Source organism: Lupinus angustifolius, chromosome LG02 (genome assembly GCF_001865875.1).
Source record: "Lupinus angustifolius cultivar Tanjil chromosome LG02, LupAngTanjil_v1.0, whole genome shotgun sequence".
Classification (NCBI taxonomy): Eukaryota; Viridiplantae; Streptophyta; class Magnoliopsida; order Fabales; family Fabaceae; genus Lupinus; species Lupinus angustifolius.
The window spans coordinates 4,286,916-4,314,330 of NC_032010.1; the positions used below are offsets into that span (position 1 = coordinate 4,286,916).

The window sequence follows — 27,415 nt, forward strand, 5'->3', positions numbered from 1 at the left end:
ATTGTTTGAGTCTAATTTTTGAACCCAAAATCGGCCTTAAACCTGATTAGACCCGACCATATTTGTGTCTGATCATGATCACGCCAAACCATGTGAGTGGATAGGCTTGGGTCCTACTCACTATTGTTGACTTTGATCAAGTGAGATGAAAATTAGGGGTATGAGAACAACAATGAAGTATAAGTATTTATGTCATACTTTGACAACAACATACATAATAGATGAGTAGTTTTACACACCTTAGAAACTTTAGGGATTCAAATATAACAGTTAAACACTAGGGACTAAATTGCATATCATTTAAATGTTTGGAGCACCATTAAATAAGGAACCCCAGACTCATTTAAAGTGAATTTAATTTTGAAATGAAATACAAGAGATATCTATGAGTAAATAGTCATTTCAATCCCTTATATTTTTTGACTTTATCAATTTGATCTCTAAAAAATTGAAAAACTCAAAATGCTACTTTCAAATGCATGTTAAATTAGTCATTTTAAAGTCAAATTATTTTCTATTAAGTATTGTGAAACATGTTAAAAGAAATTAATTAAACCTACATTTAAATTTCTGAGGGACTAAATTAATAAAATTAAAAAAAAATGAGAGATTGAAATATATAGTTACTCGTCAATCTTTAACTAATTAAGGGTGAGTGCACTTATATTCTCTTTATTGTCAACCCCACTTTAAAAAAAGAACCTTTCTTACATCAACATTACATTAAAAGCTCAAATTTTATGCGAATTGAGCTAAAACGCTTGCCAATGACTCTTAAGCATTAGACATAGCTCAATTGATAAATTGAGAACTTAATAGTAAAGTGAGAATATAAAGTCCCAACCACCACATCTTATGAAAATTATAATTAAAAGATAAATGTATGTTATTTTTTTTTAAAATAATCATACAATTATTAAGTTACCACTCTTAATTTTGGGTTACGATATAATGTCAAGATTTACATAGTGGGACGGTGAACCAAAGTTTGGCTCAAAGATTTGCCAATCCTAATGCATATCAAACAATAAAAATAGTGGGATGGTGAACCGAAGTTTTTTTAAGCTTTTTTCACATTTAATTTGTGTACCTCTATAATGACCTTAAGCCTTTATCAAGATATTAATGAGTTTTTTTTCGTATATAAAAAATGTCCACCAACTAACAAACGAAAATTAATCACTTTCAAGCAATGATAATTTAACCATAGATCAATGATAATTTACACAGCTAGTCAAAAAGGAAAAAAAAACACTTACATTGATACTTATTAATTGCCTACATAGAAAAGATTTCTAAAAACAAATTTGAACCAAAATATTTCTAGCAATAAGCTAATTTTAATAAGTTAAATCAACCCAGATTAATTTTGTAGAAGATACTTAAAAATATATACTCGCTCACTTTTCATGTTCAATATGAAATTGCCTCAAGGAAAAACTATGAAATAATATCATAAACATATATTACTTTTAAACAATAAGCATATTCAATGCCAACCTTTTATTTCTAATCTGAACATTCAAACATTTCCATGTTTTGGATAAAGCACAATGCAAGGTTTAAATAAAGCCAAGAACAATTTCTCATTTTACTTGGCAATAATTTAGATACCCTTTTGTTGTATATATCACAGATTTTCTCACATTTGCCACACCAAATTGTCCTCTAAATTTTATGCAGTTCTAAAGTCCAAATTCTTAAATTACATATTTTACAAGGAAATATACTTTCTCAATAGTGTGACACCCTGACATTAACACTTCACTTAGCTTGCAACTATTAAGTTCTTGCAGATTTCCAAACCACAGTGATAAACAAACATCAGCATTTGAATGCATCCAAGGTTTATAGTCTTCTTTCTATACACAGCCTTGATCAGTCATTGCTTGAGCAATGGTCAGAAATGCTGATATGACTGCTCCATGTACCAGAGCCCTGATAAAGCAAGCACATAAGTATTATACAAGAATTCACAAGGATGCTTTTTTTGGATAAAGTATACAAGAGTGATTGGTATAAAGCATGGCCTAGTGCACGAGGCTCCCGCCTAGTGGGACCTGGAATTTAGGGAGGGTAGATGTACGCAGACTTACCCCTGCAATTGAAGAGATTGTTTCTGGGATTTGAACAATGACCTTTAGGTTACTAAGTAACAACCTTATCGTTGAGCCGAGACTCACTCTTTACACGAGTGATTGATATAGGCATTACATTTTTGTTATAAACAACATGGCATCTCACAATTCACAAATGCCATCTTATTCCATAGAAAATAAACCTTGTCATTTAACTAATAATATGTTTAGCTGATGAACAAGTTTATGAAAAAATGCTTGTATGATTATCATTGTGATAGCCCATTAACCCATGTGTATAGGAGAAGGTGGAAGAGGAGGGAGGTGGGAATGAAGAATTGGTCTGGAAATAGCAAGTGGCCTACATTTGTATGAGAGAAGGAAAACAACAACAACCAAGCCTTAAGCCTGAATAAAATGTGAAGGGTGTGTTAGGCAGTTGACAACCAACATAAAACTTTGTTGGATCTCTGTGATATGAGATGAGGAAAAAGGAAAAAGAATTGTAAGAAAGACAAGGAGGGCATGATAAGGAGTGAAGGAAAGTAATACCAGAATGAACAGCTGGCAGGGGGGAGTGGTGCAGGGATGGATTAGGGACAATTCAAAGAGGGGCCAAATGCACAAAATATACATTTGTATAACTATTATTGAAAAATATTTTGAGGAGAGGAGCCAACACCCATGATTGCGCTCTATGGGTAAAAATGGCGGTCCAGTGCTCCAGGCTCCCACCTAGTGAGTATTTGAGAATTAGAATTTAAGTGAGCGGAAGCTTTTTAGCCTATGGGAGGATGGTTCACTAACTCTAGTGGTCGTTTCTATTTCTCTCTCTCCTTTTTCTGGTTCTATGATAAAATTTCTACTCTTCTGCACTTTTTGCTGGTTTGTGGTGGCTGCCATCTGCATATTTGGATTAATGGAATAACTTCCTCCAATATGAAGAGCTGAGCTTCGGTTTCTAGTTCTATATTATTAGTGTTTTCTAGTTCCTATATGATAGGAATGAGACTAATAGGGGCCCACCTGAAGAGTAGGTCACTAATAAGAGAGAGAAGATCTGGAGAGTTTACTCTAGAAGGCCACGTCTCTGACACTGCTGATTCATGAGGAAGGTTTTGTAACTGCAAGGAGTTCGTAACTGCAAGGATAGTTGGTTATAAGAGAGAGAGGGAAGGTGGGCAGTTTTTTGGGTCTAGAATATTCTGCCATAGTTGGATTGGGCGGGAGAGAATGCTCTCTTGAGTTCTAGTTTCTTAACCTTTATTTTCTGCATATTCTCTGTAAACTGCAACTATAGCAGCAATTACATCATCAACAACACACAATTTCCACAATCTGATAATTGTCCTTATCATTTTGGTCTGACCTACCGGATCATTCCCTAAGGAGATTTGCGAAGAATCTCATGGAAACCAGAAACCAAACCCGATTAGATGGTGTGGATCAGCGGTTGAACCTGGTGGAGATGAAATTGACAAAGGTTGCGGACACCTTCGGCGTGGTCGCTCAAGGATAAGCTCAGATCGAGAAAGAATTACGGGAGCAAGCCAAGTTTCGCAAGTATATTGCGACATTTGGAGAAGCAAACAGAGGAACCCGAGAGTGCATGAGTTACCCATACTGCCTCGACATCGCAGGTCGTCGACGACAACCATGGTGAGACAAAGGGACCACACCAAGAGACTCTAGCCATGACAACTATAGCAAACGCACTGGATATGCTAATTTCAGGAACAAAGAAGATTGAACTACCTGTGTTTGATGGAGACAATCCCAAAGGATGAATCACACGGGCAGAGCTTTACTTCAAAATCAATCAAACTCCTGAGGCAACAAAGATACCTCTCACCCAGGTGAACATGGAGGGTCCTGCGATACACTAGTTCACCATTCTCACAGAGATACACCCAAATTTAAGTTGGGAGATGTTTAAAGAAAAACTTATGGACTGGTTTAGTGGCTTGGAGACACATAACCCATATGAGGAGCTAGCCGCATTGAGACAAAGAGGAACGGTGCAGGAATATGTGGAAGAGTTTGAGTATTTGGCCTCTTTGATTCCCCGGCAACCAGAACAACAATATGTGGGTTACTTCGTACATGGCCTGAAGGACAAGATCAAAAACTGGGTTAGAATTCATGACCCAGGGACTCGTTTACAAGCCAAGAAGCTGACATGCAATGTAGAACTAGCCATGAAGAAGGGAATTGGACCACCGAGTCGTGCAAATTTCACTCGTCCCATGACTTCTTTTCAGCCTCGCTACGAGCAAGCTAACACCGTATGGAATCAGGGCAACAGGGACAATTGGCTCTCTACTAGAACCAAGAGAGAAGTGGAATTGCCCAAAAATCAAACCACATCTATGGGAGGAAGAGGGGTCAAACATTTATCTACCCAGGAATGGAAGGAACGTAGGAAGAAGGGACTGTGCTTTAGATGTGGGTTACCCTATAATCCTCTCCACAAGTGTACCGACCCAAAACTTCATATAGTTGTATTGGGAGAAGATGAGGAAATGGAGGCGGGGGAAATGTTGATGGCAGAGGAAGCTAATCCCCAGACGGGGACCATGCTGATGAAGGAGAATGCCAGGTGCTGGAGTACATGAGCCTTAGCAAAGATTTCAGAAATACCAAAAACACTGAAAACCTATCTACCATGAAAGTGGAAGGAATGATAGGAGGAGTTCCTATACTAATGTTATTGGACAATGGTGCAACCCACAATTTTGTCTCCCCCATGTTGGTGAAATTATTGGGGTTGTGGGTGGAGAAAACAAGGAAAATGAGCATTAAGCTAGGAGATGGACACAAGGTGATGTCTCAAGGGATGTGTTAGAATTTCAGAATTGAGATTGGAAACTATACCTGTGTAATTGATGCTCATGTACTTGAGCTAGGAGGATTGGATGTGATTTTAAGAATAGCTTGGTTGAGGACCTTGGGCGAAGTGAGGATAAATTGGAAGGACATGACCATGAGGTTCCATGAGGCCGAAAGGGAAATCACTCTACAAGGGGCAGCGGGGTCACTCCCATTGACTTCTTCTTTGCAGCGATTGATGGGAAAGGTTTTCCATAAGGACCTCTCCTTATACTGGTTGCACACTATGGAGAAAATATCAAGTCAACAAAACATATTCTTAGCAACACAAGAGAAAGAGCAATTACAACAAGTGTTTGATCAATGGCCAGAGGTATTCCAAACTCCTAAGGATTACCCCCACATAGACCATTTGATCATGACATTAACCTGGTGCTAGGGCAAGGGTCGGTGACAGTGAGGCCATATAGGTACCCACACTTTCAGAAAAATGAGAATGAGAAGCAAGGGCAGGATCTTCTTCAATTGGGGTTCATTAGGTTGAGCACAAGTGCATATTCCAGCCCTGTCCTATTAGTAAAAAAGAAGGACAATCCCTGGAGAATGTGTGTAGACTATAAAACACTTAACAAAGCTACCATACCGGACAAATTTCCCATACTAGTGGTTGAGAAACTGTTGGATGAATTAAATGGTGCAACATACTTCACCAAGCAGATCTCAAGTCTGGTTACCATCAGATCCGAATGCAGGAAAGGGACATAGAAACAACAACATTTCGCACTCATAGTGGACATTATGAGCATTTGGTGATTTCTTTTGGCCTCTCCAATGCACCAACCACCTTCCAAGCCACCATGAATGAAACATTTAGACACCTGTTCCGTAAGTATGTCCTTATCTTCTTTGATGACATACTAATTTATAGTACTGACTGGAATTCTCACCTATCACATCTAGCCGCTGTTATGAAAATTTTACAGGACAATTAGTTTTATGTTAATAAGAAAAAGTGTCACTTTGCCACCAGAGAAGTGGAATACTTGGGACACATAATTTCTCATGCGGTGTTGCTATGGATCCTTCGAAAATACAAATAGTATTGGATTGGCACATTCCAACCAATATCAAGGGTGTCAGAGGGTTCCTAGGGCTCACAAGATACTATCGCAAATTCATCAAGGGATATGAAAAGATAGCTCAACCACTTACTACCTTAACCAAGAAGGATGGTTTCAAATGGAATGAGGAAGCTAATGAGGCCTTCAACCGACTTAAGAAAGTGATAACAAAAGCTTTTGTCCTCTCTTTGCCCGACTTTTCCAAGCTATTTGAGGTGGAGTGTGATGCTTTTGGTCGCGGTATTAGGGTTGTGTTAATGCAAGAGTGAAAACCAATTGCTTATTTCAGTAAGGCGTTAGCAGATAAAAACTTCTCTAAATTTACCTATGAGAAAGAGATCATGGCTCTTGTTTTGGCCATACAACATTGGAGGCCGTATTTGTTGGGAAGATCGTTCTTGGTATATTCTGATCATAAGAGCCTCAAGTTCTTGTTGCACCAACACATTACTACAACTGATCAACAATGCTGGATAGCAAAATTATTAGGGTACCAGTTTAATGTGAAGTATAAACCAGGTAATGAAAACACGATAGCAGATGCATTGTCCCACAAGGAGGGTGAATCAAACCTTTCTTACATCAATTTTGCACCATTGTGGATGGAGGGAAAGGATATGTTAGAAGGGATTCAACGTGATACTTATTTGAATCAAATCAGATCCAACATCCAGCAAGGGCTCAATACCAAAGAAGGGTTTACCTTGACCCACAAAATACTTAGGTACAAAGGCAGATTGGTGCTTCCCGCAACCTCCCCGTGGATCCTTAAGCTATTACATGAGTTCCATAGCACTCCCCAAGGGGGACACTCGGGTTACTATCACACATATCGCAAATTGGCGGAAAATACTTACTGGGTAGGAATAAAGAAAACTGTACAGGAATTTGTGAACGCTTGTGATACATGTCAGTGTTACAAAACATCTACTCTAGCCTCCACTGGCCTACTCCAACCTCTGCAGATCCCAGAGGTGATTTGGGGTGATATCTCACTCGACTTTATTTCAGGATTGCTTAAATCAAGGGGATTTGAGGTGGTCTTAGTGGTAGTAGATAGACTCTCTAAGTACGCACACTTCATACTGATGAAACACCTTTATACTACTCGAGGGGTGGCTGAGATATTCATGAAAGAGATTGCAAGACTTCATAGGATTCCTAAATCTATTGTCAGTGACAGAGACCCCATTTTCATTAGCCATTTTTGGACAAAATTGTTCAAGCTTTATGGAACCAAACTTTGTTTGAGCTCCTCTTGTCACCCACAAACTGACGGTCAAACAGAGGTTACAAACAAGTATCTAGAGTCTTACTTATGTTGTTTTGCAAGGGAACAACCCAAGAATTGGTCACATTGGCTCCCTTGGGTTGACCTGTGCTACAATACTACATGGCATGCTTCGATCAATACCACTCCCTTTGAGGTGGTTTATGGTCGGAAACCCCCTACTATTCTCAGTTTTCTACCCAGTGAGACCAGAGTTGCATCGATCGCTTATGCTTTAAGGGAAAGAGATGAAGCCCTCAAGCAACTTCGGTATCACATGAAGAAACAAGCCGATAAACATAGAAGGGACGTACAATTCCAGCCCGAAGAGTCGTACAATTCCAGCCCGAAGAGTCGATTTATCTTAAGCTCCAACCCCATAAGCAGCACTCTCTGGCCAAGAGGATTAACCAGAAGTTGGCTACCCGTTTCTATGGTCCATTCATAGTTGAGCGTCGCATTGGATCCGTAGCCTACCAATTAAGTTTACCCCCATCCTCCAAACTTCATCCGGTATTTCATGTCTCTCAACTAAAGAAGGTTGCTGCAAATCACCCCATTGAACCTCATTTACCTCCTGGCATGGGGGAAGATACAAGTATCCCTTTGGAACTAGAAGCTGTGTTGGCTACTAGGATTCAATCCCAAAATGGTACTAAGCTGAAACAGTGGTTAATCAAGTGGAAAGGCCAGTCAAACGAAGAACCTACTTGGGAAGAGGCGCTCATCATATAGCAGTAGTTTCCTTCCTTCAGCCTTGAGGACAAGACTGGTCTTCAAGAGGGGTCGAATGATAGGAATGAGACTAATGGGGCCCACCTGAAGAACAGGTCACCAATAAGAGAGAGAAGATCTGGAGAGTTTACTCTAGAAGGCCACGTGTCTGACACTGCTGATTCATGAGGAAGGTTTTGTAACTGCAAGGATAGTTGATTATAAGAGAGAGAGGGAAGGTGGGTAGTTTTTTGGGTCTAGAATATTCGGCCATAGTTGGCTTGGGCAGGAGAGAATGCTCTCTTGAGTTCTAGTTTCTTAACCTTTATTTTCTGCATATTCTCTGTAAACTGCAACTATAGCAGCAATTACATCATCAATAACACACAATTTCCACAATCTGATAATTGTCCTTATCACTATCACATTGCTATTGTTCATATAAGAATCGGTATCCTGAATTGGTGATAAATACCATTCTTCTACATTATCACATTCAACACTCAATGCTGAAATCTCTTATAGGGAAACCATATACTTTATTCTGTGGGTGGAAAGCAAATTGAAAGAGGGAGAAGTGGAGAACAAGTCATCGGCATAGCACTAATTTGGCAAGTATTTCAGCACTTACTCAGGACTTTCTTTTTTATAACCAAAATCAGTTGCAGCTTTGATAGCTCTCTGGTATGTTTGTTTCATTGCTTCCTGATATAAGAAAAAAACAAATTGGAAGACAAAAGTTAACATAAACTAAGAAAAGTAACAAAAAAAACAAGAGCAATTCAAAATTTCTACATCAGCTATTTGTCAAATCTCATCTAGCAACAGCCATACAGCACACACACACATGTGCGTGCACAAATATTCTTTCTTAATGCCGACCATGTACTACCCAACGACTGGCAACCTCCGAACAAGTAAAATAACAGGAAAAAAATCATACACACATCTGTCTGTATTCCTTTGCACACATGAAAATAAACTTTTAAGGAAACTGTTTTGAATAGAAAAAAAATTACAGCAAGGAGAAGATTATATACCAAATCATGAACCTACCAACCATTTTCAATTCCCAAAAGGTAAACGATATGATTTGTAAGAACAATTGATTTCAAAGAACTACCTGCAATTTAGATTCAAAATCCTCTGGTGACCAGTGCATCAAACTGCATTCATGATTCAATTCAAGTTCTCCAGCAACAACCTGCAAGCAGTGAGAATGAAGATCAAAGAAATGCCCCTCCAAATTTCATGTCAGCTATCAATTTCAAATCTGCCTTAAGCTAAACAGAAGATCGATTAAATGATACTAATCAGTGTGACATAAGCTTAACATCACAGTTTCAATTTGAAGTTTTATATTGTGAGACGATAAATAGTAAATAAGCATTTAAGCTATTCAAGCCCAGCTTCACTAGAGCACCACAGAATACGAAATAGTTGAAGAAACAAAATAGTAACAGTTAGGAAAGTGACAACTTTCACTGTTAGTTGGTTAATAGGAGGTAGCTTGCTATGCACATCTCCTCCTATAGTAGATTCCCTAGCAAGTTTTCTAAACCTCTATCTATAGAGGTGTTCAATCATTGTGACAACTCAATCAATTGAATAAGAAATAAAAAAATCAGTTATTAGTTTCTCTCTTTCTCTTCTAGATTAGTTTCTCAATTGTACAATCAAATAGTTCTATTAAGTTGTTTATGTAATGTAATTGCATAAATAGTACTGCACAAGGGGATCACACCATACAAACATGAATGGACTGTTTTTCATTGCAACCCATTGGACTCAATTACTAGTCAATTAAACCACCATCAAATGAAAACTTCAGATGAATGGTGGTATCAAACTATCGATTTAATAAGTTCAAAAGGGAAGCCCTATGCACAAGGCTCTAACCATTGTGGGGTCTGGATGTCATATACACATAGACTCGCCCTCGGGAGCAGCTAGGTTGTTTTCACGACCAGTACCCCGTCGTAGGCGAAAAGTAATGCTGTTCTGATTTTATTTTTGCATTAGATTTTCCATCTTTTCTTGCAGGTGTTTTGTGGAGGGAGTTTTCATCCAGTCGCGATGTTCACTTTTTGTTTTCTTTCCTTTCTTCTATAGGACACCTTATCATATCTTGTATTCTCTTCTTATCTAATATTTACTAAACAATTAATGCTATGCCTGAAGTTTTTTTTTGGGGGGGTTGAAGTAAACAAAAGAGATGTTAGATTTTTATGTTAAATCTCTAAACTTAAACATAAGGGAACTACTCCATCATTTCCCAAAAACAACCAAGCTAACTTTCATCAAGTCTCTCCGTCAAGGCGAACGCTATATAAGTATAACATCATTACAATTTTGCATTTTCATCATGGCACTATTAGAAATGAAGGTGGGTAGTTGTACACCACCAATATCACCATTATTAATGCTGTTGTTCTTTTGGTTAAGGTGGGGAGTATGTGCGCAATATAATAGGGAAAATAAAGTAAACATCTCACCCCTCCAGCTCCAGCAGCCATTGCCGGAGCAATGAGAACACTAGCTTTCCTCAGAACTTGAACTGCCTCAGGGGTACAGGGCATATTCGAACCTATGATAAATAATAACAGGTAGCATCCATTATATATATTAGAAAGAAGAAGAAACAAAGCCAAATACATATTGGATCTTATAAGAACAATTACCTTCTACTAGTATACGACAACCTGAGTTAACCAATTGAATGGCATCAGATTGATCAATTTCGTTCTGTGAAGCACAAGCAAATGCAAGATCACACTGTTCATTCCAGGGTTTTGCTTCATCATAATATTTGGACCGAGAATAGGTCTTCGAATAGTCACTACATAAGCCAATTTATTAACAAGGATCATAATATTATATATAAGTGGCAGCATAAAGTATAAACAAATGGCAGGGGTGATACAAACCGCAAACTTCTCTGTTGAGCTTTGATGTCTCTCAAAAATGATATTTTCATGTAGTCAAATCCATCCTCATCAACCAAATATCCTCTAGAATCTGTCAAATGCTTTTTTTGTTAAAAAGTGCATATTCCTTAAACGGAGCAAACTACATAAGGGAACTCAAAATGACACGAGAATCTAAATTTAAATATTTAATCACTACTATCCGTAATGGCGACTAATGTTAAGATGAAATATGCATGCAATAATTTCCACTTGCTATAATAAAGGAATACACACAGCATGGCGGCAAATGCATTCACTATGTTCATAAAAATAAAAACCAAAATCACCTGAAACTGAAATAGGAAGAGCACCATAAGCAATTAGCTTCTCTAAAACATGCATTGCGATCTTTCCAGAACCACTCACAACACATCTACAGCAAATTATAAATTAGAAGTGTATTCCAGAGACATGAATGTGTCAAATCAATTTAGGAAGCAATGATTTTCATACTGGATAATTGGTTTGAAAAAATATAAAACTTAACAAAGAAGTTATTGAAAATTAGAGCTACTAAGCTTCTAATATAAATGGAATTTGGCGTTTAAGAAAAACTTATAATTGGAAGAACAAAATATCAAGCCATCATAAGAATACCTAATAGCAAGAAATGATGGTAAGAAAGGAAGCACCAAAAAAAATGAATGAGTTGGTAGCAACAATCTTTATAAAATGAACTACATCAAAATAGAAACCTTAATCCTTTGAGTTCTTTATTCATGTCCGCAAGCATGAGCTGGGCAAAGAAAACCTGCAGATGCAATACACACTTATTAAATTTAAAAACGAGAAAGCCTTTCATATAATGGACGAGCATGTTATATATGTATATATATATATGCTCTTTGTTATTAAATAATAAGTTTGCACATGTGAGATATAGGCAATAATGCTTAGAGTTTTTCTTTTTGAACATGTTACTTTTTGCTTCTTTTCTTGGTATATAAGCTTTTTTTAGAAACTAAGCTGGTTACGAAACAATCTTAGTTTATAAACCAAAATATGCAACAACAAAAAATCCCAACCAAAAATGCACATAGTCTTTCATACTTTCACATCTCAACATACATTTAGAGTATAAGAATTAAAAGTTACAAATACCAGTCCATAGCCAGTAGCTTCAGGTCGAAGACTGGAGCCAGACCAAAATATCCTTGGCCCTGTAAAACTTCCCTGCATAAGTTAAGGCATACACATGAAAAATACAAAAGAAGAAAAAAATGACTTTCTTTTCTGCCATGAATGCCAACATAATCAGTATCTTTAAATGTCATGTTCCCCAACTGATTAAATATAATATACACCCCACTATACATGATGGATATTGTGCAAAATATAAAGGAGAAAGGGGGAAGGGCAAGGGAGAAGTCATTGAAAGAATACCAAAATTAGAAAATATGTAGAAAAAATAAAACGACCCTAGGTTTCAAATGTATGGATATGTCGAAGTTTGAGCATGTATAATCAGTTTTTCAATGGCCAGGCTTTATTCTATTAATGTTTTTACATAAAGTGCATAGAGCAAGTAATACTTGGATCAGGGGAATAAAGAACAGGAGGCCAACACACATAGATAAAACATGATAGTTCAGCCAAATAGTTAGTGGGATAAAGAATGTCGAGTTACCTGAAATTGACCAGCTAGACGTCTATACTGTCCAAAAAGATACCCCATTTCTCGAGTACCAACACCCACTTCCTCTGATGGAAGGTCCTGATATACATCCATTACAAGAATAATATGTAAAACAGGCCTTGAAAGTAAAGAGAATAGAAGAAAAGGAAAGGAGAAACTACTTTCAGTTACCTTGTCAGGGCCCAGGTATCGATACATCTCACTCATAAAGCTTTGGCAAAATCGCATAATCTGCCGGGTTATCAAAGTAACATTTAGAAATTACACAACTAATTTAGTAGAGATTAAATAAGTTGAAAATTCACCTCATTATCACTTTTTCCTTTTGGATCAAAATCACTTCCACCAGCTGCCCCTCCTAATTTGTATGGTGATAAGGCATTCTTTAAAGTCTGCAGAGAAGGAAATGTTTCATATAAAGTGGTCCAGTACAGAAATGTAGCTTGCAATCTAGATTCCCAGCTTCTAATACTTGAACCTCAGTTCATTTGTCTCAAATATCAACAAAATAAAGCCTTATATATATCATTACAGAGCAAAATTCAAGACTTATTACTAGTATAATAAGTACTTAGAGTGAATATCAGTATTGGTAATCTGGTATTGCATTTTGACTTACACATTATACTCTTATACTCTCAGAGTCTCAGTCTATTACCATTTTCCTTTTTATAATTTTTCTGCCACGAATTCTCTGTATAGTCTATCTCTGTTTTTGACAGTGTCCCATGTTTGCGCATTTACCCAGACATGTTTATCCTCTTTGGAAATAAAAATACGTAAAAAAATACCCTTCTGCATTGCATCATCAGGAACAAAAGCCTTTACCCACTAGGTGTAGTCGGCTACAGATTAAACAGCTACATTGACATAAAAAGAAATAAGGAGTGTATCATACACCCCAAATGTAAGGGGTGTAACTAGGAATTATCACTGAAAAGGGAAGAAAACTCTCAGGCATGCTTTAAATTCATGTGGTTGACAATTAAACTATAGGCTTCAAAGTAATTGACAGAAATGTAATGACATCAACATAGGCCAAGTACTGAAAGAATAAGTCATACTCATTAGTTGTAGGAGAAAATGGCATATGCTAATGCCAAAATAATCATAATACCTGTTCAAAACCAAGGAACTTTGCAGTACTTAAATTCATTAATGGATGAAAACGAAGACCACCCCTACATGGACCCATTGACTGGTTAAATTGTACCCGAAAACCCCGATTAACATGTGTCTCACCCCTATCGTCCAACCATGAAACTCGAAAAACAATCATTCGTTCAGGTTCCAACAAGCGCTCCATGATGTTGATATAACTGAAATATGAGAATATTAATGAGATGCATCCAACACTACAACATTATTAGCTTGTCATCTGTGGATTAAAAAACATACAATTATAACCAACTGGATAAAACTTACAGAGAATTTTTCGCTATGACTCTCTCAAGAGCTTCAACTACCTCCTGGACTGCCTGAATGAATTCAACCTCATTAGCATCCCTTTTCAGTGTAGCTTCAAGAATTGATCCCGATGTTTTTGACATCACAGCTTCAATTACAGAATTGTCAGAAAATACTCAAATGAATGCGAACAATTTTTGTAAGTATTATCGGTTATTATTTACATATATTCCAGCAAGAATAAAGAGGACTTATTATTTTCGCATGATTGTTTAGTGTGCACATAACCAACATAAACACATTCAAGAAATGAGTTATTTAACTCACAATAGAAATGTATCATACAAAACAAGAGGAATGAGATAAAATTCACCAATGAAAATCTGAAGCCTGTCTTTCTAAGGTTAACCTTAAGGCACTTTAAAAAAAAGACTTTAAACTGGAAGGAAATTCAATATTGTTCAGGTCAGAAGCTGAAAGTAAGCAATTATAAGTGTGTAAGGAAACTAAATTTTACAAAGTAGCCATTAAAATGGGAGAGGGAACAACTTAGTGCAAGAGGATGAGGACCGACAAAAAAAGACTGTATGCCATTGAATCCTCTCAAAGGACCAAAACAATTTAGCTTCCAGAAGAAGCAGTATACCTTCAGAATCGCATTCAGATTTATCTAATATCATATGTTTGTTTTTCATACAGATCGAAGGATCAGATGTAACGTTGAACATAGCAGTGAATATATCCCTATTAAGAATTGTCCTAAATAATTGAACAAACACAGCTTTTGTGGTCTTTCCATACAACGAGCAATACATTTCTTATGAACTTATAAGTTATGACCACTAACTAAAGTCACTCATCGAAAGAGGAAAAATGACTTTATTTCATGACTCAAGATCGGCAATTGATTCAAATATTAATAAACAGAGTACAGAACCATCGAAGATTGCAAAGAAACTGAAATACTATCTGAAAACACAAGTTACTATATAATGTTGAGATGGCCAACCTTTTAAATGAACAGGCTTGTCGACAATAATTTTTTCTTTCGAGGCCATTTGAAGACGAAGAGCTTCTTTGTGAAGCAAACTATTATTGTGTTCTTCTAGAGCACTCATCTGCATATTACGACTGCCCTCATTCCCATAAGGATTTCTTCTATGTTTTCTGCCGTACTCCCTGCAGACAGAGCAGAAAATCCTTGCTGTTCCATCTTTCATATCAACATAAGCCCATTTATAGGTGTCTGCCCATTCATCTCTCCATCTTTTCACAACCTTCTTCTTCCTTTTCCCAGGTTGGGTCTTTGACATATCTTGAGCATCATTAGGAAGCTGAGAAATCAACCCCCTCTGCCTGGTCTCACCATGCTCTTCGGCAGAAGATTCCCGTAGTGGGGCACCGATTAAAGTAGTATTACCAAATGATGGATCATCATCCCCGGGTCCAATCTCCAAATCAATCTCTTCACCAATCTCCCTCACAACCATGTGGTGCCTCTGGGCTTGCGGAATCAAACTCATATCATCCATTGAAGAATTCATCCCTACTCCGGCAGAAACATTCAGCATGACAGCCCTCTCCACAAATCTAAAATGCTTTGTTTTCTTCAAGACAAACACACCACATAGCTAGTTTACCTATATTGCAGTTATTGAAACAATTAAAGAAACTTATTTTCAAGACAAAGGCAAAAGGGGAAGTTTCTTTATGACATAAATTCAAACAATTCATGTTCCTAACCAATCATTCTAGTAAAAAACTATAAATTATAATAGTGGCACTGTCTAAGTCATTCTCTAGTTCTTCAAAATTGTTACAAAATCTAAAACACAAATTTCAAATCTAGTGCTCAAACAACTTTGCAATTGAACAAAGCACATCACAACTTCCTTCAATCCCAGATTTACTGAATACCCATTTGAAATGACAAACATTTACACCAAAAGGCACAGAAAAAAACAGAATTATAGCAATACACAAAACTAGAAACCACAAACTCAATTTAAAAAAAAAAAGTTTTTTGTCAACAACCCAGAAATTACAATTAAATTTGTAGAAATACCCAGAACTTGGATTTCAATAATGAGGTGAAATACCTTGAGAAATTGAGCGAAAGTGGAGAACTTGGATAGTGAAAGTTATGAGTAATTGATGATCTCTCTATCTAGTCGTGTATGTTCTCCTTGTAACAGTGAAAGGACAAAAAAGGAGGAAACTTTATTAAGGTGGTGGTAGCTGAATGGAACAAAAAGTTCTGTTTGTGAAATTTAAGGATTTTTTTTTGTGGGAATTAAGAACTTTTTTGTTGTTTTGGGTTGATCGAAATTGAGGGTGAGAGATGAAGACTATGGAATGATGCAAAATTAAAATGTGTAACAATTTAGTAAAATCAAAATTTGAAATAATTATTAAAAAATATGGATGTGAGTATAAATAGTTCTTAAACTAGTATTTAAAAATTAGTTATACAAAATGTTCAAAATAATTAATTGTATCTACATTTAAGTTTTTTTTTAATAATTTTGAGATATCTAATTTTCTAGGTGTTTACTTTTTTGTATATGGCAAATCAATACCACTATGCCAATTTTGGGATCCAACTTTGATTTAATCTTTAAAAAAACTCATTTTTTTACCAAAATTTTTCATCCTATTCTTTTATCTAACAATTTTACTAAGGGTACAACCTAAAAGTGTAAATGCGTAAAAAAATGTAACTTTTTTTTCATTATTGGCAGTTGTAAGTTTCATAAAAAAGAGACTATTGGGCGAATAAAATTTGTTGCACAGAAAATGAAATAGAGACTAGCCAATAGGGTGTAAATAATGTTTTATAATTTTTTTTGCATTGCCAATAATATTTTATTATTAAGTAATTAATGTCTTTTGGGGTGTGTGATTAATAAGTATCACTTACCGAAATCGAACATCATCGCTAGACCAACTTCTTGTTAGTAATAATATTTTTGTATGAATGGATGTAAATAATGCTGTAGGCTAACTCCAAAATTGTGCAATGATTGATGTTGCATTGAGCTTAATTTGCAATGTTGATTGTCTTTCAATTACAAGATTACAACATTGTTGCTTTTATTCATTTATATATCAATAAATGTATTTAATATCACTCAATAATGTTATATGTTGTATTTCTATCATTGGCATTTTTTCTCTTTTATGATATGCTTGTTGAACATTGTATATCTACTTAACATAAGTGTAGTTACATGCATTGCCATCTTTTAATGTGGGCCATGTATTTATTGGCTTTACCATATTCTTAGTCATGTCATGTCTTCAATTATAGATGTCTTAGCAAGTAGCCAAGGAACATGTGGGTACCCAGTCAAAATAAGTTATTTGAATGGCATAATTTTTCATAATAAACTTACCAAATGTGCATTTACTTAAAAACATGTGGATAGTGTATTTGTAAATACAAAAATTCATGTCATTTGAGTAATATAAATAATCTACTACTGGATAACTATCCTTACAGCATAAAATGTTGTGCTTTTCAATCATGCTAAATAGCGAGCAAAATAGAGAGAACCAAAAACATGGAAATATTGCATTAGACAATGATTTGTGTTTGTTTCTCTGAAAATCTTATCAGAAATTACAAAGAGAATGGGGTGTTAAGATGGGTGAAGGAAGAGAAAGAGTGAGTGAAGAAAAGGGAATGTGTGTGAAGAAAAGTGGGGAAGAATAAAAATAAAATGAGTGGGGATTAACTTGCTCCAAGAGTAAGTTTTTTAAACTCATTCCTCATTTCAGCCATCAATTCTATGAGCATATAATGGTTTAGATTTACTCAAAAAACTTACTCTTAAAGTAAATGGATCCGTTCTCAAATAAAATACATATGAGGACATTTTTTAAAGTTTATTGAAAATTTACATAAAGTAGGTGTTAGACTTAAAATCATGGGTGCCAAAGTAAAAAGTATGTTAGTTCCCTTATTCATAGGAAATAATTACACATTGAAAGTAATTAGTTATTTATTCATTAGAAATACTCGCATAAAAAAAGTAAAGTTGGCTTAGAATCTTAAATTATGACGTAACATCATTCAGACATGGAAAGGTGATAAAATGCATGGAGGCAAAGCTAGCTCACTTTGAAAAAGAAAATTACCCACAATTTGTATATATATTTTCATAACACTTCTTGTTCCATAATTTAACTAAACTGACTTTAGAGGATAATTAATGTAATAATTTTTTAGACCATGTCTGTCTTTTTCTAATGGTTGTCACCAGGGAAACAATGTTGTTTATTAGTTCCTATTTATATAATATATGCCACGTACATTATTAATTAAATTTTGTGAGTTAGATTTTGAAAAAAAATAAAAAATAAATCGAGAATAATAAAATATGTTTATAAAATAATAGCGAAATAGAAATAGAACTTTAAATTTTGTTTACAAGTTAGATTTTAAAAAATAAAAAATGGAAATGGAAAATTCGAGTGCCTTTTCGAAAATGTATTTTATGGTTCAAATACTTTCTCCTTTCAAAACTAAAATTTGTAATAAAAAGTTATTTGCCAAGCAAATTTATGAATGAAATAGCTTCACTCCCCTTTGCAATTTACTCATCTTCAGTTTGAAATCTTCTGCAATACCCCATAGCAACAGTTTTTTAAACATATTCCTCATCCTAGTTATCAATTCTAAGAAAATCTAATGATTTTAATTAGTGAGTTGATCTAAATCCATTATATATCCATAAAATTGATGGCTAAAATAATAAATAAGTTTAAAATACTTACTATTGGAGTAAGTAGATCTGCACTCTTCTTATATATAATGTAATATAATGTAAGTGCTTTTATGTTTATTATGCTTTCATTAGATTAACTTTTTCATTAAATATATTCTGATTCATTTTGATCTAATCATCTACGTTAACTCCTGAAAAGAAGCGGTAAATAGACATGCATAAGTGACTAAACACTCCAAGCACAGGCAGAGAAAATGCCCCGAGATAATGTCTGCCGGTAGAGAAAATGCCTCGAAACAATGTTCGAGAAAACCTAAGGGCGCCAGACAACTCTCTCAGATCAACAAGGCAAAATAGTCCATTAACTTAAAGGCAAGAGCATTACACTCTTCTTGGCCTAAGAATACATTACTATTGGATGGCTTCTTTTAACCCTGCCTGATTTATCATTTTACACCATTCTTCCATAAACGCTTTATGTGAAATGAAAACCAAGTGGGGTTAAAAGAATGACAGAGAAAAGCAAAAGTGGAATGAAAGCTAGCTTCTTTCTTTCCATTAAATTCTTCTGTCTGTGAACATAAAATGCTCATTCTCAATTTTTTCTAGGACCATTTAAACCTGAAAGCAAGCTAAACTTGTTTAACAAAACCAAAAATATAAACTTTATCTTAACATATAAACAAAATGAAGGTCAAGATATGAACTTCAAAAGAAAAATGAATGTCAACCAGAAAAAAGACCTATGCACAAGCAGTCTACAAAATTTTAAATTTATGTACAAAAATAAAGCCCCATCGGTATTTTGTTTTAAAAGCTAATTGCACATAAAATCCAACATAAAGTATCTACTCAACTGTACTTTTATTTGTCACCCAAAACTTCCAAGTTTGATGAAGAATCAAATTTATGTATAGAACACTTTTGAATCTTCAATCTTTATTGTATGATTCTGCAAAATCTTTGATCCTTCGCTTTAGTTGCTGCAAGAAGTGGGTAAAGAAGTGTGAAGAGCATATAGAAAGATGCAACAGTTATGAAAAACAGCAAAAAAATGTCAATTATTTAACAAATATAGGTAAAACTCCAGATTAAAGTTTAAGATTAAATAAGGACCTCTATTTCCTTGTGAAGCACATTAAATATCTTCTTCAGCCTCTTGTGTCTCTGCAATTCATATCAAGTTCACATATTTAGAAGATAATACACACAAGGAGAGCTTTAAAAGTTAGATACCACATGAGGAATTGAGGCACTTGAAAAAAGATCTTTTAAAAAAATTCTCCATATCCCAAACACAAATTCCTGATAGATACATTAAAATTCGATAATCCGTTTAAAGTCAACCACAATTGCATCAAGTTAAACTAGATAACTATCAGTGAATTACCATTGCTGATAATGCTATATCAGGTTGTTATTTAAGGTTTAATAAGATCAACCATGAAATACATGAGACAGAAGTACATGACTAATCCTTCTCCCGTGCACATGCAATATCAATGAACATAAATTCCTTACTGCTACTGTTTACTCAGATGATTCAGACACTACATGCATATTAAAGTTTAACAACCAAAACAGAGACATGAATGAATGAGATTAGATTAAAGAGGATGGAGTACAAATAAAATTTTGAGAAACTGTTGACTGCAGAACAAAAGTATAAAAAAATGTGATTTTGTCCAACATTTGAACTTTATACAATTATAGAAATACTACATGCATCGGTGGAACCATATAAAACATACCGGTCCACAACGTCGATAGGATTCCCTCAGCTGCTCTACGATGTCATAATATCTATTCATATCCCTGCCTTTAGCATCTTCTAAATCATCTCCTAGTTTCTGAAATTCATCCCTACAAATTATGGATGAGATGTTAGACAGAATATCAGACAGGCAACCAAGAGAAACATCTAACAGAAAAGCAACAAATATTGAATTGTAAGACAGCTTACCTGTAACCCTCAAAAATCTTGTTCAGTGATAAGTAACTATCATATTTATCACGATACTCCTGAACATATTCTTGATATCTAGTATTGAGAAGAAAACATGTATCAGATGCCAAAAATATACACACAACAATTAACTTCTACAACACTAACACTACAAAAAATACAGAATACATGCTTACTGGGAAAAAGTCAATATAGGTCCCTTCAATTCTGGCTCATCCTTTTCGTACTTTGAAAAGGAGCAGCTATTTTCATCTGAAGATGATTCTCTCTTCTTTTGATCGCCATTATTTCTATCTGCCAACACTGAATCTTTTCCTCCATCAGCCATCTCATCCACTGAATTACTTTCTTTCACAGGGTAAGGAGCTATTCCACGTTTATTCTCTTTTTTATACGCATTTGCAGGTGCTCTTCTATTGCTTTCACTGCGACCTTCCAAGTCATTGTCTTGGGCTATACCAGATTCATTACTCCTAAATTTACTATTCATTTCTGCCAATTTGTTTCGAGATCCAACTTCCAGATGATCTGCTTTCAAATGTTGTGAATGAGATTGCATAACTCTAGAATGAGACCTGGTTGAATCTTCAAAATGATTATCTGGGATCTTTTGTTTCATGCTTTCCACATTGTTAGGAGAATCATAACCTACAATGGCTGGGGACGGCTTTCTTGAACCCAAAACTGCTTTTAATGGAGGATTTACTTTAACAACATCTGAGTTCCTGTCCTCTGAAGTGCTTACTCTGTTTTCCGAACGTTTAAATGAACCTTTTCGTTCAAATTGCTTTGCAATGTGGCTTTCATCGGGAGTGGACTCACGAAGTTCACCCAACTCCAAGTCTGAAGGCTCTCTTTGAAGAGAGATGCCTCGCCCATTAATTACAGGGGATTTATCAACACCAATTCTGCTGTTGCCCTTAGGTGATGTTCCCATGTATGATTGTGCATCTTGGCGGCCTTCCTTCAACATACCAACCATTTCACCCGGTTTTTGGTAATGAGAATCCTGGTATAGGGACTGTTTACTTCCATTGCTTCTGTCCCTGGAATTCCTGGCAACTTTTCTCTCGGTGGCATGAATTTCTTCATTTTGGACATCTACATGGGGTTTATCTTTCTTCATAGAAGAACCTTCACGCACTGGGAGTTTCCTGCTGTGCCTCAAGCTTCCCCCATGTTTAGCTGAGTTTTCGAATGGATTGGAAATATTTCCCAGAGAGGTTTGGTCGAAGGACCTTTGACCTGTTTGTGGTATGTCTGAAGTAGATTTTCCAGGAAATGCCCGGCTATATCCTTTCTGCAAAGCAGCATTGGAATTTCCTAGTGATGTATCAGCTCTATTCACGGCTTGTATGGTAGGTTCCTTATAGGTGTCTTCAGTAAATTCAACAGGTGATATATTGTGAGAACTCTCTAACATATGTGCATCCATACCGGGAGCAAATGGTTCTTGAGTCAAGTTTTCTGATTTCAGTCTCTTTTTATGTTCAGATTTCTCATCAATGTTCTTTACATCAGAAACCCTCTTATGTTTACTTTTAGATAGTCTATCAGAACTGTCAGACTGCTCATACCTAGAGCTATCCTTAACTTCATTTTCTTTTTCATCAAACAATCTTCCTATCAATTTTCGTTGCTCCTGGATCTGTTGATAATCAGGTGAGGAAAGTTTTGTCTCTTCTGCATATTTTCCACCTTCATTGGAAATTGTAGCTGCAGTTGGAACCATTTCTGCTTCCTGTTCCTCAGGGAAGTCTTTTTCTATCTCAACTGCATCAGAGTCATTACCATCCTGCTTCTCATCAACCTCATTCTGCAAAGATCTTCCATCAGGAGATTTTACTGGAAATGGTAGGGACACCATTTGATCAGAGTCTTCTGTTTTACGCTTTGAGTCTTTTTCATCAGTACTAGTCATAATATCTACTTCCTCATCAGAACCTTCCAGTCCTTCCTTACTGCTGGAAGATGCATCACTTTCACTGTCACTACTACTAGTCCCTGTCCGAGCAGGGCTTCTACTTCTGCTTCTACTATGGCTGCCACTGTCACTTCCAGTATCAGTGCTGTCAGTTTCACTGTCAGTGTCACTGTCACTGGAGCTGCCTGCCTTTACTTCACTATGATCAGAACCTTTTTTGTCACTGAAGATATCGGGTGAATTATGTTGGGCATCAACTTTTTCAAATGTGTTTGATTCTTCTTCAAGTTTGGATTTTACGTGCACTGATTCCACCAAATAGCCAGTTGTGACTCTCTCTTCTGAGCCTCCCTGAGGTCCTGATGTCTGATCATGAAACTCTTGGCGAGCAGGTGTATGGCGACGATTGTCATCAGGTGAACTGTAAATAAAAAAACATTATTCATATTAAATGCATGACGGGTCCCATATGAGCAACAAACTTGTGGCACTGGTATAGAATGATATTATCATGTGAAAATAACAGGCACCTTCTAATTTCAGTCCGAGGTTTTTTTATGCTTTCCAAATCCACTTCTGGTCTCAAAATGCTCCTGCCTGGAGCATGGTACTTTGCACCCTGATGCTCAAGATTAAATGAATAATTAGACCACAAATGTATCATAAAAATTAGGTTCAAAAGATTTCCCACCACTTACTTTTTTTATAATTGGCTCAATTTTCTTTGTGGAATTTGGAAGTGTGTCACCGTCAGCTTTCTCCAAAGCCTGTGATCAAAGGGGAACACGGTTAGGAAGATAAAATCAGATCAATCAAAAGTTAGAGATATAAAAAACAAGATAAGAACTGCATCTTAGATTCTATACAATGCCTTCGAACTCATTCCAATGGGTTTATCCATGGGAAGAGAAATTAACATGCCCTGCAAATCTAACGATTTTGATCGATTACTTACTTTGCCTCTTGGTGTGTTTCTCATTGCATTGTTTGTCCTGGTGGGGATTTCTTTCTCGGGGATAGCATTAGCATCTTGCATGCCTGTCATTTGTGAATGCACAGAATCATCGAGGCTCTTGGAGAAATTTACAGCTCTCGGGGGAGAGGTTGAAGCGGCTAAATGATCCGGTGGAGATGGAAAAGGAGAAGAATGTCTGCCCTTGTTAGTCGTTGTTGAAGGCAATCCAGATCTGTGGGTAGTTTTTGGGGGCCCTCCAACTATAAAAAGCAGACATTACAGATATAATAGATGACGTAACAAAAACTTAAAGAAAAGGTTTCAATGCTGCTAAGTAATGTCAACTTAAGAATGATTGAGATTGTGTTGGAAAGATGTAAATTTTAATCACCTTGAAGGGTTTTCACTTTCCTTTTCTTCATTGCGGCCTCTTTCTTCTTATTGTAATTCTTCCATGGTGTAGCTGAACAAGGGAGGTGTAAAGCACTTCAGTAAGATAGTTCCACGTATAAACAATATTGACCTAAATACAGTAAAACTGGAAGGCTTTGCCAGAACATAACAGAGTGGGGATAGGCAGATAACCATACCCATCATCATGAAGAGTTTTTCATGTTTCTCGTCTCAATGACATAAAAAACAGCACTTTGAAATTTTCACACTTAAAAAGTTCAGAAGCGTTAATTAATAAAGTACATAAGGAAAAGGAAATTACACTCAACAGCAGCTAATGCCTTTAACTGACTCTTCATAGACGGATTCCCGGGCTCTAAAACAATGGCTCTGTTGTATAGGACATGGTTAAATGATCAATTGGCCTCCAAAAAAACAATGCAAGAGATATGGTCATAAGGTAACACTTGGTATAGGCATATAGTTATCACTATGGAAAGTAATATGACAAGTAAAATATTGAGTTCCATGAAACCAGTGCAACCAATTTAGCATAAGAAAGATAAAGAAGTAAATCAAGATTATAAAACAATGAATATAGTATATTCTGAACTAAGAAATTCTGTTGCAGGCTAAATAGTCCATTTAATTTTAAAAGAATCAAGTGTAAAACTGCATTTCCTTGTCACATTACACAGTAGAAAATCCATAACTCTACTCAAGTCCACATGAAGCCCACCAGCCCCTATACAAGTAATGTAATCTACTACTACAGACATTCCTTTTATTAAATAATCTAATATAAGTTAGAGAATCCTGAAAGAAACAGAATTAACTACAACCAATAGTGGGGACTAAAAAAGGGCATGTCAACTACTGTTAGCAATGTAGGATAAACCTTAACAGTGTTATAACTTTCATAAAATAGTAGGGACAGTTTGATAATGTTTGTAATTAGGAAGACTCATTTGATAAGTTTTTAAATATATGGACCAACTTAAAAACAAGCGTAAACTATAGGGACCAAAACTATTTTAACTAGAAACATATAAAAAATATTCACCAGGTAAGTCTTTAAAGCTGAGCTTGAACAGTATTACCCTACTATGTGCTTGTAATTTAGACATGCTCATATGTATTTTAATTGACTTTTGATGCATACCTTCAAATTTGAAATTACCAATTAATAATACTTTGACAGGCTATTCCAATAGTTACAACAATCAAGCCATTTTCCCACTAGGTGGGGTCAACTACATTCATCAAATGAAGCCATAATCTTCTATAATGAATCATGTCCAGAGACTGCTTAACTAGCTATCATCTACAAATATATAAAGATAAATATGTAACATGTGTATCACATCATTTTCTAATTAATGCATGTCAATTGCGAGCAGTAAGAAAGCATCGAGGAAATAGAGAGGAGACTGCAAGATTGTAGCAAGTTGAAGACACGGTTTTCTAAGGGAATGTATGATAAAAATGTGCATCTCTGACAAAAGTACATACTTGCGTGACTTCTTCTTTATATCAGCTTCCTCAGAGCGCATTTTGACAAGATTCTTAGTTGACTCATCCAATATACGCTGTACATTCAGTTTGCGCCAGGCACACCCCGATTCTACAAGCAAACCATTTCCATCTTCACCACTTCGGCGTTCTTCATAGATATCACAGAGATCACCAAATTCCCTCGACCACGTAAAACTGAATGACTTCCCACCAACATCAATAATCTGACACAAATACAATATAAAACCCTATTAAACTAAGATAAAAAAATGATTTAAAAAACTCGCAAACAAGAGAGGGTAGCTAACAATCGAACTACATGGGGAATTAACCTTTAATTTTTTTATAAATAAACTGATAGCTTATAAGTTAGTACATTATTGGAAAATGCATCAAATTAGGTACACTATTTAATTAAATGCTCCTACTGCCAACATTTTTTTCCTGTTGGTTTCCCAAAGTATCCCTCCTAAGGTACTCCAAAAATGGGAAAGTGTTGCCATCGTAGCTGTATCCGACACTGATTACACGTACGACACTTGCAGATACATATGCAAGAAATATCATGCATTTGTTTTTTGTTTTTTTTATTTATCTCATACATTTTAGATATGTTTGACTTTTTTAATGTGTTTCTCACCCATTACCCATGTATACAATACCCCTATGTCTTTTGTTCAAACTTGATCTAAACTAAACCTCTCTTCTCTGTCACATGCTACACTAAAATATGGACTGTGTTTTCTTGTTATGATCACAAGTATATTTTTTCTAAATTGTGATCATCATGGTTATGTATTTAGGGAAAATGATGAATGTCCTACCCAAAGGATGGTGCCTAAGCAATACCCCTCCGAACGGTGTCTTTTTTATACATACACATAAATCAATGGATCAAACCCAAAACCACGTGTTCTAGGGATCCCAAACCCTTCTACTTGTACAACATAACAAACATTGATCTCCTACTTACTACCATTATCATTAACAATGCAGTTCAAAATTATATATATTCCTGTAAATATTACAATAAATGCAAATGACTAAATAATTGGAAGAGTATATAACATTTGATTTCACAAAATAAGAACTTCAAATTGCAGCATCAACAAAACCAATCAAAATTTCAACAACACAATTTCGGTTTAGAAAATTTTGCACAATTGAACTGAGAAAATACAGAAATTATTCACTTACATTTCCATTAGGGTTATTCGGGTTGGGATCGAATTTCATACGCGCCTTCCCACCCTGTGCCTCCACGCGCTTGATCTCATCGACCAGGTCGGGCGCGAGCCTTATGATCATGGAGAAAGCGAGAGGGTTGCTCCCGGAAACGAGGCTGAACGACTCCTCCACCGCCGGCGCCGTTGCTTTGCCGGAGTTACGGGCGGAGCCACCGAGTGAGAGGCGGCCAGATGAAGGAGCGGGTTGGCGGTGGGAAGGAGGAGGGGGGAAAGAAGAATGGAGGCGCTTAGGGGCGGCGCGGCCCAGCTTAGAGGAGGGTCCGCCGTACATAGTCGTCGCGGTGGTTTCAAACCAACGAGATTATGGCAAAAACACTAAAAACCTAAACTAGAGAAGAGGAAAAGGACTATTAATATAATCTAGAGAGTAATCAACTCCATTAGGATACTAGGTCAATGGTCGAATTCTTTCGAATAACGATTTAGCAATGTTACATTAAATACGTCTAATATACTAGTTATCATTATTTAATAAAAATATTGTAATGTATACATTAATAAATAACCAATTTTATCTTTGTAAAATGTCATATATATAAGTTAAAAATATTAATAATTAAATATATTTTATACTTTAATAGTATCAAAAAAGTATACACATAAATTTAAAACTATGATAAATAACTTAATTCTCTCTAATCAAAAGCAATGTATTTGGATT

The 27,415-nt window shown here is 35.9% G+C and overlaps 2 protein-coding genes across 3 annotated transcripts; both read right to left on the reverse strand.

Moving 5' to 3' along the window:
- Window positions 1,489-16,354, reverse strand: LOC109333675 (NADP-specific glutamate dehydrogenase). Of its 2 annotated transcripts, none has more exons than XM_019569218.1 (16): window positions 16,124-16,354; window positions 15,034-15,664; window positions 14,043-14,172; window positions 13,735-13,936; window positions 12,923-13,009; window positions 12,789-12,848; window positions 12,609-12,695; window positions 12,083-12,154; window positions 11,677-11,732; window positions 11,269-11,354; window positions 10,940-11,030; window positions 10,694-10,851; window positions 10,508-10,599; window positions 9,136-9,216; window positions 8,644-8,717; window positions 1,489-1,938 (listed from the first exon to the last, which is right to left on the reverse strand). In XM_019569218.1, exons 2-16 carry the CDS (start codon window positions 15,593-15,595, stop codon window positions 1,863-1,865), a joined length of 1,914 nt encoding a protein of 637 aa, XP_019424763.1. In that variant the 5' UTR covers window positions 15,596-15,664; window positions 16,124-16,354; the 3' UTR covers window positions 1,489-1,862. The 2 variants fall into 2 exon arrangements, with proteins under 2 accessions (XP_019424763.1, XP_019424770.1); XM_019569225.1 differs by having other exon boundaries at window positions 16,090-16,354.
- Window positions 19,286-27,143, reverse strand: LOC109333689 (dentin sialophosphoprotein-like). The gene is made up of 12 exons (XM_019569237.1): window positions 26,705-27,143; window positions 25,505-25,731; window positions 24,315-24,382; window positions 23,991-24,062; window positions 23,600-23,859; window positions 23,343-23,411; window positions 23,175-23,263; window positions 20,897-23,065; window positions 20,718-20,795; window positions 20,506-20,617; window positions 19,871-19,921; window positions 19,286-19,737 (listed from the first exon to the last, which is right to left on the reverse strand). Exons 1-12 carry the CDS (start codon window positions 27,023-27,025, stop codon window positions 19,687-19,689), a joined length of 3,567 nt encoding a protein of 1,188 aa, XP_019424782.1. The 5' UTR covers window positions 27,026-27,143; the 3' UTR covers window positions 19,286-19,686.